At 43.9% G+C, this 13,070-nt stretch overlaps 1 protein-coding gene across 1 annotated transcript in view; it reads left to right on the plus strand.

Moving 5' to 3' along the window:
* The window catches only part of HERC6 (HECT and RLD domain containing E3 ubiquitin protein ligase family member 6), a 94,780-nt gene extending 87,553 nt beyond the window's left edge, over window positions 1-7,227 (plus strand). The window contains exons 46-47 of the mRNA XM_039540453.1: window positions 3,401-3,500; window positions 5,142-7,227. Coding sequence (XP_039396387.1) covers window positions 3,401-3,500; window positions 5,142-5,356 — 315 coding nt within the window. The 3' untranslated portion in view covers window positions 5,357-7,227. The remainder of the gene's footprint in view (window positions 1-3,400; window positions 3,501-5,141) is intronic.
* The last annotated feature ends 5,843 nt before the right edge of the window (window positions 7,228-13,070 follow it).

The following is a 13,070-nucleotide window of genomic DNA, read 5'->3' on the forward strand; positions in this document are numbered from 1 at the left end:
AATGAGATTAAACTAGCTTGGAACAGAGAGAGAACAAGAAGAAAGCATTTTACAAGTATATGAGAAGCAAGAGGAAGACCGAGAGGCCCATTATTCAACAAGAAGGGAAAGACTGAAATGTTAAATGCTTTTTTTGTTTCAATTTTCACCAAAAAAAGTTAGCCGTGATTGGATGACTAGCATAGTGAACATCAGTGTAAATGGGGTCGGATCTAAGGCTAACATAGAAAAAGAACAAATTAAGAATTACTTAGACAAGTTTCAGGTTGGTAGGGCCTGGTGAAATACATCCTATGTTACTTAAACTGGCTGAGGAGATCTGAGACATTAGCAACTATCTTGGAGAGCTTGTGGAGGATGAGAGAGATCTCAGAGGACTGGAAAAAGGCAAATATAGTACCCATTTATACAAAGGGGAATAAGGACAACCCAGGGAATTATAAACCAGTCATCTTAACTTTGGTACCAGGAAAGATAATGGAGCAAATAATCTATTTGTAAGCACCTAAAACAAAATAAAGGTGATAAGTAACAGTCAACATGGATTTATCAAGTATGAATGATGTCAAACCAACCTAATATCCTTCTTTGAAAAGGTAACAAGCCTTGTGGCTAGGGGGGAAGCAGCAGATGTAACATATCTCAACTTTAATAAGTCCTCTGATATTCTCTCACATGACCCTATAAACAAACTAGAGAAATATAGTCTAGACAAATCTATTATAAGGTGGTGGCATAACTGGTTGGAGAAGAGTACATGGAGAATAGTTATCAATGGTTCACAATTAAGCTGCAAAGGTATATTGAGTGGGGTCCAGCAGGATCTCTCCTGGCTCTGGTTCTAATCAATATCTTCATAAATGATTTGGATAATGGCATAGAGCAGCGGTTCTCAACAGGAGGGCTGCGGACCCTGTGGTTAAAACCCAGAGTCCGAGCCACAGCACCTGCCACTGGGTTGAAGCCCCGATCCCTGTCTCCACCCCTGCCCTGCACGGGGCTGAAGCTGGGAGCAGCAGGGCTGAATGCTAGAGCCCCAAGCCCTGGCACTGTCCATGGGGCAGAAGCCCTGAGCCCATGGGCAGAGTTGGGGGGGCACAGCGGGGGACACAGGTTGGTGGCGGCAGCTGCTGCTCTGGCTGGTGCCATTGCACAGGTAGTCAAGGCGTTCCCTTGTCTCCTGCTGCTGCAGGGGGTTGAAGCTTCTCAGCTCCCAGCCCCCTTTGCTCACGCAGCCGGTAAGAGCCGTCTGGGTGGGGGGACCCAGCTCAGTGGCTGGCAGAGCCCTCAGGGAGCAGCTACTGCAGGGGAAGCCCTCCTGGCACACAGCCCCTAGCTACACCCTCCCTGCACCCTGAGCTATCCCCCCGTCCACACACAGCCCCGAGCTACCCCTGTCTGCACACAGCCCCGAGCTACACCTCTCTGTACCCCAAGCTACCCCCATCCGCACACAGCCCCGAGCTACCCCTGTCTGCACACAGCCCCGAGCTACACCTCTCTGTACCCCGAGCTACCCACATCCGCACACAGCCCTGAGCTACCCCCTGTCCGCACACAGCCCCAAGCTACACCTCCCTGCACCCTGAGCTACCCCCTGTCCACACACAGCCCCGAGCTACCCCTGTCTGCACACAGCCCCGAGCTACACCTCCCTGCACCCTGAGCTACCCCCGTCCGCACACAGCCCCGAGCTACCCCCTGTCCACACACAGCCCCTAGCTACACCTCCCTGTACCCCGAGCTACCCCCTGTCCGCACACAGCCCCAAGCTACACCTCCCTGTACCCCGAGCTACCCCTCTGTCTGCACACAGCCCCGAGCTACACCTCCCTGCACCCTGAGCTATCCCCCTGTCTGCACACAGCCCCGGGCTACACCTCCCTGCACCCTGAGCTATCCCCCTGTCCACACACAGCCCCGAGTTACCCCGTCTGCACAAAGCCCCTAGCTACCCCTCTCTCTGCACCCTGAGCTACCCCCCTACCCACACACAGCCCTGAGCTACCCTTGTCCACACACAGCCCCTAGCTACCCACTGTCCGCACACAGCCCCTAGCTACCCTTCTCCCTGCACCCTGAGCTCCCTCCCAACCTCCCTGCACCTTGAGCTACCCCAGTCTGCACATAGCCCCAAGCTACCCCCTGTCCGCACACAGCCCCGAGCTACACCTCCCTGCATCCTGAGCTATTCCCCTACCCACACACAACCCCGAGCTACCCCTGTCCACACACAGCCCCGAGCTACCCCCGCAACCCCTAGCTACCTCTCTGCACCTTGAGCTACCCCAGTCTGCACACAGCCCCTAGGTACCCCCTGCCTGCACCTGTGCTACCCCCTGCCTACACATAGCCCCTAGCTACCCCCCCCCTGCACTCTGAGCTATTTTCAAACTTTTTGACCTGAGCCCCCCATTTTTGCGTTATAATTTTTGGTTGCACCCTCTCCCCCCCGAACCCAGACAGGCGGGTGGCACTGCTGAGATGAGTCAGGGGGTGGAGGTGGCGCTCCCTCCCTGGACCCCACCATGTGGAGCTGTCTCGACCCCCACTGGCCCCAGCCCACCCAAAATAGAAGACAAAGTACATCTATGCCTGAGCCCCACAGCCCCAAGTCCTTCCCTCCCCCAGTTGGGCCCTGGAGTTTTTGTAGCATGTTGTGGGGGCTTAGAGAGAACACCTTATAAAGTTTGTGCATGATGCCAACCAGGGAGGAGTTGCAAGTGCTTTGGAAGACAGCAACGTGATCTTTTGGAGAAATGGTCTGAAATAAATAGGATGAAACTCAATGAGTCAACAGTGTACCATTGTTGCAAAAAAGTGAGCATCATTCTGGGATGTATTAGTAGGAGTGTTGTAAGCACGCCATGAGAAGTAGTTCTTCCACTCTACTCAGCACTGAGAAGGCCTCAACTGGAGTATTTTGTCCAGTTCTGGGTAGTGGGCACCACACTTCAGGAAGGATGTGGACAAATTGGAGAAAGTCCAGAGGAGAGCAACAAAATGACCTCTGAGGGAAGATTGAAAAAATTGGGTTTGTTTAGTCTGGAGACGAGAAGATTAATGGGGGACATAACAGTCTTCAAATATGTAAAAGGTTGTTACAAAGAGGAGGGTAATAAATTGTTTTTCTTAACCACTGAGGACAGGACAAGAAGTAATGGGCTTAAACCGCAGCAGGGGAAAATTAAGTTAGCCGTTAGGAAAAACTTCCTGTCAGGATAGTTAAGCACTGTAACAAATTACCTAGGCAAGCTATATAATGTCCACTATTGAAGGATTTTAACAACAGGTTAGACAAATACCTGTCAAGGATGGTCTAGCTAATACTTAGCAAGGTGTCTTCTGGTCTTATATTTGTAGATTAACTGGGCAGGGCTATTTTTATTCTCTTTGACAGAATACAAAGTACAAAGATTATGAAAAGTCTGATCAAACCATCAAGAATTTTTGGACTGTGTTTCATGAACTCCCAGAAGAAAAGAAGAAGAATTTTCTTGGTAATGAAACAGGCACTTTAAATAATGCACTAAATATTATTCCACCTAAAGCTAATATATAACCAGTGGAGGTGATGGGTCATGAATCAGCATGCAGCTGAGGCAGGAGGTATTTGATTAGCTTCACAGCAATTACCTTATGAGAGTATTTGACTAAATGGAAGAATATCTATTTCTTAATTCTTCATCAGTGTAACCCCATTGACTTCAATGGGATATAAATGAAAGAATGTGACACTGGATACTAGTAGAATAATGAGCTACAACCACAGCAAGAAATCAGGTAGTTCTGCTGGAAATATTTTAGAAGTATTTGTTAGTGGTTAGAGCAGAGGACTAGGAGTCAAGACTTTTCCCCCCAGCTCCCTCTTTGATTGGATTAACTGATTTCTTAGTACAGCTGGGATGCAGATTTCTGTTAAAATATTTTTTCCAACAGAAAATGCCATTTTTCCAGGCAAAACTTATTTTTGCTGATACTCTTTGATTTTCCAGGAAAATCTAAACAAAATGTTTTGGGTCAAGTAGACCCAAATTGAACATTTTGATGTTTTTAAATGAATCAAAAAGGTTTAGTTTCAGGTCAGTTCAGCATGAATCTCTGCTCAACTAAGCAGCTCTAGAGCATTATGGAATATGTAGATCAGTTGCCCCATGCCCCCATTTTCTTTTTTGGGCAACTACTCCCAAAATGGACCATAATGGTTCAACGAGTGGGGAGACTGTGATGCATCATAGGAGATGCAGTCCAGCCAGGGAGCCTCGTCCATAGAGGAGAATGGGGGCATTATGCACCAGCACTACAACTCCCATGAGGTGCTGTGACAGCTTGGGAAGGCCCCAGATTAATGTTGAACCAAGTCAAAATTGAACCTTTTACTTTGGTTCACCAAACCAAAATGAAATGTTTCTAATTTGAGAGTGCTGAAACATTTAATTTTGATTGAAAATGTTGAACAAAATGTGTAATTGAAATGTTTATGAACTTTCCAGTACATGAAAAAAAATTGAAATTTGGACTTTTTTTCCTGATTTGGGATGACAACAAATGTCAAAATATCAGAAATTCCCCACAGGACAGAAATTCTACTAGATCTACTAATTAATCTCTCTCTCCAAGGTATTTCAAGACATATATCGCCATAGTACCTTAGTGCGGGATAACCATAGATAGCAATTCCTGTGTGTCTTTTTGTATTTAATTTTATAAATGTTGAGGTGAAATTGTGGCACAGCTCAGAAGGAGGGGGCACAAAAGAGATGGCTTGGTCGGGGCCTAAGAGGAGTCCTTAATTATGTGAGTGGTCCTTACTGACACAAGTTGTCCCTGCTTTATCCAAGAAGGTTGCTGGATCAGGTTCGTAGTTTTTAAACACAGAAAGCCTAGCCTAGCATTTCTAACTTAAAAAATCTTTTTGATTAAAAAAGAAAAGAAGGGATCATGCTCATTATAAGTCAGCAAGTAAAAGGATTCAAAATACTCAAGTACACTAAGTGCAAAACAAAAAACACAGAACAAATAGCTTATACAATTACCTGTATATTTACTTTGTGATTCTCTGCCCCCGACCCCACACTGCAATAATATTATCTTAGTATGTTTTCTGTCTGTATCTTGTTGACTTTTTTTTCTCCCCTCAGCTTTTCTGACAGGAACGGATCGAATCCCTGCCGAAGGGATGAGACATTTTGAATTCACTATTGAAGACTTTAAAAAAGAAAACCCAGACCTTTTCCATCCTATTGTCAATACCTGCTATCATGTCTTGATGCTCCCGAGATACAGCAATGAAGAGATTCTGCGGGAAAAGTTCCTGAATGCCTTAGAGTTTTATGAAAAATTTAGCCTATCATAAATTGGGGCCAAGAAGCAATTTAAAAAACATTTTTCATGTCTTACTTGCAATAGTCTTCTATTGTTAGCTCTTGTGGGAGAAGCCACCAAATCCTGTCTTTTATTTATGCTGCACCTTAAAAACATTCAGATTCATTCATCCATTGGGATTGCACTTTAACAAAGGAGGTGATTCTCAGGCCTGCAAAGTACCTAACATTGTAGAACAGGTTTGTAAAAAGACACTGAACTAACTAACCAAATGCAGCATTGACTAAACAAAAATTTATTGTTATAGGTTAAATGACTTTTTCCCCTGCATAATCTCTTACACTGTGTGTGTGTATATGTGTGTGTGTGTGTGTGTGTATATATATATATAGAGAGAGAGATTGATTTTGTGATATGACAGGTGTATATATACTACATAGGAATTTCAAAGGTACCTAATGGAGTTAAATGCCCAATTCTCCTGGAATTTCATTTGGATTTGGGTGAATGAGTCTCTTAGGTTCCATTGCAAATCCCAGCCTTAATATGTATCTAAAGAAAACGTTGTAATTAATTATATAATGGTATATATATAATAGGTACTTTTAACTTGAGTGCTACCTAATGAGCTGCTGTGTTAGGCAAAATCACCCTCCCAGTTTTAACTCTCGTGCTTCCTACATTCCCAGGATTTAAAAGAATCTTGCTGCTTCACAGATGTTTCTGGCTGGGGTTTTCAAAGGAGCCTAAGAGAGCTAGACACCCAATTCCCAATGAATTCTAATGGGAAATGGGCAACTGACTCCCTGTGGCCTCTTGGAAAGTCTCCAGCATATCAAGCTGTCTCCACATTCAGCGAAAAAGAGGTTAATTAGATGCTGGTAGGAGGGGTTGGTAAAGATAGTGATGACTCCAACTCTACAGTGCTCTTATTTGACATGGGCCTGATTACTCGGCAAAATAAGTCACTATCTTTGCCAGTTGCAGAAGCCTGAATTGTGTTCACATGGTGACCTCGAGAAGCAAGTCAACAACTATAATATTAACAAATAAGAATTAACACTTCTTCTATAGGTTTCCCAATGCATCCTGTCTTCACTATGTCTTTTTTTGTTAGGCCTGTAAGGTCTTTGGGGCAGAGATTCTCCATACTTTGTATCTTGTATAGAACCAAGCACGCTGTCAATGCATTCTTAATAGTAGTTATGCCAAGGGGAGAGGAGGATGAAATTTCCACTGATCAGATATACTAGTGATGAGTTCTCTAGCCTCACCCACTACCTAAGGGGGCTTGAACCTGCAAATTCGTACTTGACTGAGCAGTCCATACTCTCACAAGCACTGCCTTTGACTCCCCTAAGTAAGAGTTTTCAGGATCAGGACCTAACATGGCAAATATTTTATATTCTGTCAGTCATTTCCAAGCTTTGCTAAAAGCTGTATTTTTAAAACATTAATGCAAGGGCCTTGCATTCCCAACTTATTTTACTGTAAGTAGCTTTTTAAAGAGGGTGTGTGGTGTCCTAAGCAAATAGATTTCATTTTCAAAAGCATGATGTTTTTTTAAATAAATGTCACTGCTACCGTAAGTTAAACTCTTAGGGTCCAACTCCATGTGAGTGGATCTATGCAGGCTTCCTGGTGGGCCCTGGGAGATGCTCGTACTTTGCACAGTTAAGGCCCAACACTGATAACATTATGCAAGGTTGTAAACACTGCAGACTATACTTCTGTATAGTTTTGTTTCTTGTAAAAAGCATATAAATAGTGCATCTTTTTCACTGTCCGACAACAATGCTCATTGCTTACCCTGCATACCATATGTTTGTTACACATTGTTGAATATGTCAATGGACAGGTAGCTAAAGCAGGTTTCATGTGTAAGAAAGTGTTTTACTGGCCCTTTTGCCAAACGTTGTTTTGAAATAAATGACGATAGTCTTCCATATTTACAGCTGACAGTGTTTTTCTTTGTTGCACAGCTGCCGGTGGACTGTTGTGTTTCCTTGGGTTTCTCTTTGTAAAGCACATTTTGAGAAGTGGTCACAATAGGAAGTGAAGGCTGAGCTCAGTGTTTAAGTCCATTATGTGCAGCATAATTATGTTTCTGATCCAATTTCCTATTACATTAGTGAGCCAGGTCAAGGCCGTTGCTGTGTGGTGAGATATTTGCTTTATACTCGTATATAAATCTAGGACAAACATTAGATACAGTATTCTTCACTTCCTGTCCTAAACTGTTCTGTGTTGCTGCTGTGTGCTGCACAACCCCTATGTTTTGCTCCAGAGGCAGCTGCATTTCAGTGATAAGTGAGGTGATTCCTGTATAAGTCTTGCCCCACACTCCCTTTCCTTTTGTCAGTGCAGAGGAAACTAAACTCTTGGATGTGAACAGGGTGACAGGGGGAGCACCGGCTCTACCCATGGCTCCGGATTCCCACAGAAACTTCTCTGTGGGCCAGGCAGGCCTGGCTATTCTCTTTGGCATCCTGCTCCTTCCGCCTAAAACTGTAGGGCAAAGCAAAGCAAGTGCCATATGTTGTGATGCCTCCTCCCACACATACCCTCTACAGGAGTTTCGGAGAGGAGCAGCAGCGGAAGTCTCTGGCTCTGTCACTCCTAGAGGAGATAGGTTGCCATGGTGTTGCAGGGGGTGAAGTGGAAGTGTGTGATGAAACAGGCAGCAGGACCCTGTGCCTGTTTTATACACTGCACTTTCTTTCATTGTAGTGAGGAGATTTAATTGGGATGAACGTCCTGCAATATCGTATTCCCAAATCCTAACCGAGCTGGGACTCCCACTCAAGAGCTCAGAGCACCACCCCAGGCCAGCCTGCCGCTGATCTACTTGTTTCTGATTCTACACTAGGGCTTGGAAATTCTGAGTGATTGTAAGTACTGTGCAACTATGCGAAAGAGGTTTTCTGTTTGGATTTCACAGTAACCCAGAACAGATTAAATGATTATTGGTTTATTTGCAGCCTGCAGGAATTTCCTCCATCTTGTATGATGCAACTGGGCATGAGAGATAAAGCCTGGAGTAACTTGCAAGGCTATTTTTAATTCATCCTCAAATAAGCCCTAATCTTATAAAAATAGACTCCCTCACAAGCAGTACTTTGGGCATCAAGTTGTGTCTATATTACAGCTCCTGGGTACATTACCAAAAAACCCCAAAACAATCCAGAGGTGCTGAACCTATTTTAAGACATTAATTCAAGAGAGTCTGTGTAGGCCAGAGAAAGTGTATGAAACCCACATTAGAAAGTGTTTTTGAGACTCCTCTTCCTATCTGAATGTCACACTTAAAGAAGCCCTAATGCCATTTGCAGAGAAGGAAGAGCTAGTTTTGTCAGGCATCCTTTTAGAACAAAATCTCCTTGAAGTTTCTAGGTCAAGATAAGCCAAAGGGTGTGAGATGTGCTCTGTGAAGAGGTTTAGCCAGGGGTGGGGAATGGATGTTCTGGAGGAAAGGGCCACTGGACCACTTGCACACAGAACTACAGCTGTAGCACTGGTTAGCATAACCTCGGCCTTGCTCTGGAGATCCTGCACGGGATACAGGCATGACAGCCCGGGACTCTTGGTAAATGTCCCTCAAAAGGAGGTAGCTAAACCATGGCAGGAATACAGGAAAAACACATAAATTGGTTCGTTCCCTCCAGTGACAAAGAGACTTCTATGGTCAGCTCAGGGTTATTACTCCCACACAAGCATGTTTATGGATGGTGGGTGAATAATGTCTGGCTTGTCAGACAGCATCTTCTCCCATTAGATCAAGAGTTCTGCCTTCAGGTTATTCCCCACCCCCAACTCTGGGTCATTCTTACTTTGAGTCACTTGCTGGCTGACTGACAGATTCCTCCAGGGACTAGAGACATCAGCGCATGTCTGCCAAGGACCATCTACCAGAACTATAATAGAAGTTTTTAATCTGCCTTCATTCCAGGTCTAAAACCTTTCTGTTCCAACATTAATATAAGGCTTGTTTTATTTCTTCTGAGACAATGCAGGGACAATACGGATGAGAAAAGACCTGTGCACTTATGTGCTAAAATACTGTAATGGGAAATAATTCCCAGGATTAGAGACTAAATAAAGAAATAAAAAATTTTAAAAACAAAAACAGACAGTAAGCCACCAGACACAAGAAATAATATTAATTTTAACAAGAGAGGACAGAGACTGTTGGAAATGTAGGGGCCCAAATTCTCTGCTGCACTGAGTTTCTGTGTGGCACAGCAGAGGGGGGCAGCTCCTTGAATCTCAGGGTAGATCTGAACCCATGGTTGGTTAGAGCAGCACCTAGGCTGCTCTAACTTATGCCCGCTGACTGCAGCAGTTGGAGCTCAATGCACTTTTGTACATCCGGGTCCCCTCACAAATCTTTCTCCCCCATTCTGCAGGAATTCTCAGCTAGCCAGATCTGGCTGCTTCCGGGCCTTTTGTGTACCACCAGAGAAAAAGCAAAGGGGCCAGAATGCACAAGAGAATCTGCCCTCTATACCAGTTAACGAATGTTGGTGCTCTGATGTTTCTGTAAAAAGCTAGTAGAAGATGGGATGAAAATGACAAGCAAGGAGGAAAGCAGGCAAGAAATCTGTGAACTGACTAATCTGAGACAAACCAATCAAATGTAAAAATACATGACACGTACGCTGCGCCAGTATGGATGACCTAGCTGTCAATCTATCAAGCATCCAATCACGCTGCCTAAGCACTGGTATAAAATAAAAGATCAGATTGATTTTACTACAGAAGACGCTGCTGTTGTGCTGAACTACTCTTACCTGGTTGGATGGATTTTTTTTATTTGTCTGAAGTTTTCCTTTTCTGCCTGTGAAATGGCTCATACGTTTTTCAGTCCTCCATTGTGGCAAAGCTCATGCAAAGAGATGGGAATTATGCGGTGATCAGAACATGCACAGTATTTCTAACCCCAAATATTCAAGGAGAATGAGTCAGCTCCCTGCACCCAACAAAATAATGATGGTCTTATAAATTATGAGATTTTAAAGTAAAAACAATTTGGATAATTTTTCTTTATCTTCAGGTTTTGAGTCTTTAGGGTGCGCACAGGTCACATTCTCGAGCTTTTCTCAGAAGCCCCAATGCTAGAGAAACCTGCTCTTTAGAAAAGGAAGCTGGGAGTCTCATGTCTTCAGTAGCTCGGGCTTTTGTTAGCTTGGGATTGTTCTGATCTCTTCTGGGAGTCAGTTCCCTAGTGCAGAGTCCTCTGGTGAAAAGCTCTGCCCCCTGCAAGCTGCACTGTGGGCCTCACCAGTTTCACCAGCTGTGTCAATGGTTCCTGGCAAGAAGGTCTCAGAATGCCCCAGGCTCCTTTTGGATCGGTTTTCTGCTTGATTTTTGGGGAGTACGAACATACATTGTTTTGGGAATTATTTTAATATTACCTTCAAGTGATACTACACGAACGCTGGCACCTTTTCTCTTACTGCTGCATACTGAGAAAGCTGATCATCTGGCTAACCAGCACCTCTGTGCAATTGGCACTAAAAACTGGATTTAAAACAGGGCTGTTCCTCTCCCCTCCCCTCCCTTTTTTGGTCACGTGGCTTCTCAGATTGTAAACTCTTCAACATAAGAACATAAGAACATAAGAACATAAGAAAGGCCGTACCGGGTCAGACCAAAGGTCCATCTAGCCCAGTATCTGTCTACCGACAGTGGCCAATGCCAGGTGCCCCTGAGGGAGTGAACCTAACAGGCAATGATCAAATGATCTCTCTCCTGCCATCCATCTCCATCCTCTGACGAACAGAGGCTAGGGACACCATTCTTACCCATCCTGGCTAATAGCCATTTATGGACTTAGCCACCATGAATTTATCCCCCTTTTTAAACAACATTAGTATAGTCCTAGCTTTCCTCCTCTCCTCAGGTAGAGTTCAAGTTTGACTGTGCTGCTGCGTGAAGAAGAACTTCTTTTATTTGTTTTAAACCTGCTGCCTATTAATTTCATTTGGTGACCCTAGTCTTGTATTATATGAATAAGTAAATAACTTTTCCTTATCCACTTTCTCAACATCACTCATGATTTTATATACCTCTATCATGCCCCCCCTTAGTCTTCTCTTTTCCAAACTGAAGAGTCCTAGCCTCTTTAATCTTTCCTCATATGGGACCTTCTCTAAACCTAAAATTTTAGTTTGCTCTTTTCTGAACCTTTTCTAGTGCTAGAATATCTTTTTTGAGTGAGGAGACCACATCTGTACACAGTATTCGATGTGGGGTACCCATGGATTTATATAAGGGCAATAATATATTCTCAGTCTTATTTCTCTATCCCTTTTAATGATTCCTAACATCCTGTTTGCTTTTGACCGCCTCTGCACACTGCATGGACATCTTCAGAGAATATCCATAACTCCAAGATCTTTTTTTTTTGACTGACTTGCAGCTAAATTAGCCCCCATGTTGTGTGTATATAGGGTTAGTTTTTTTTCAAATGTGCATTTTACACATTTATCCACATTAAATTTCATTTGCCATTTTGTTGCCCAATCACTTAGTTTTGTGAGATCTTGTTGAAGTTCAAGGCAGGGATTATGTTTTCATATTGAAAGGACAGTGGCTAGCACTAGCAAGTAACAGCAATGAGAATCATGCTAATTGTTTGGCTACTAATAACATGCTTAACTTTGCATGCTAGGATTCAGGCCAGATCCTCAGCTGGTGTAAGCCAACAGTTAATAGTGCTACACTGATTTACACCAGCTGAGGATCTGCTAATCAAATGTCATGCTTCTGGGTGCAAGCTGATCATCACAGTAGTCAGGAAGGAACTTACCCCAGGTACAGCATTGAATGATTACCCAGATAGCTATCAAGCTACCAGGAAGAGCATTTTGGTTAGGTTTGTGTGTATTTTTACTTTGCTTTGGCCTGCCTCTAAAGAATTAGGCATTAGTGACTGTTGAAGGAGCGACAGAAGATTTGATGTGGTATGACATCTCCTATGTTGCTAAGTAATAATGACCAATCACAGACCAATGCTATATCTGCATGAAAATACAGCCTGCAGCTATGAGTTCCTGGGTCAAGAGATATGACACTCTGCATCACCATGGAGACAACATGAGCCAAAAGGTAAAAAAAATAGAAAACTGGAACATTCCACAAACTATGGAAGGTCACATTCTTAACTGGGCCGAACAAACCATGAGAGCAGATGGAAGAGCACAAAAGATGTTTGTGGCTCCCCGATGTGCTGGGGCAGGATCTGCCTTGGCCAAGTCCCTAATATGCATTAGAGCAGCCCCAGACAATTATTTTCCACCAGTTCTTTTCAAAAACATCATTCCCTCAAAACATGAACAGCACCTGCTTGCCTCCTGAAATCAGACGTCTCCAACAGCTCTCCCATAACAGTCCTTAATGGACAGAAATCACATCCGATTGTCCACTTGTGCGGACAACTGTGGTTGTTTGCACCACAGTGAGGTCAGCCCTGGATCAGCTATTACTCAAGCTGGTATCGTGTATGGTAGGAGAAAGCTGGTCTGGCCAAAGTACCCAGACTCTGGAGTATCTGTAATCATACTCTCATATACAGTCCCCTCCAGGCTGGAAAATAGGTGTCCAGACTCTAATTGACTCACATGGATAAGAACATAGTGAGCTGAAATGGTAGTTAAAGAGAACTGTCGTCTAGGGCTTGGAGCTTTTGAATGGCAGCTAAAAACAGCAGCATTCAAAACCTGGAGCTGGCACAGGCACACCAT

The sequence above is a fragment of the Mauremys reevesii genome, linkage group 5, assembly GCF_016161935.1.
Source record: "Mauremys reevesii isolate NIE-2019 linkage group 5, ASM1616193v1, whole genome shotgun sequence".
Taxonomy (NCBI): domain Eukaryota; kingdom Metazoa; phylum Chordata; order Testudines; family Geoemydidae; genus Mauremys; species Mauremys reevesii.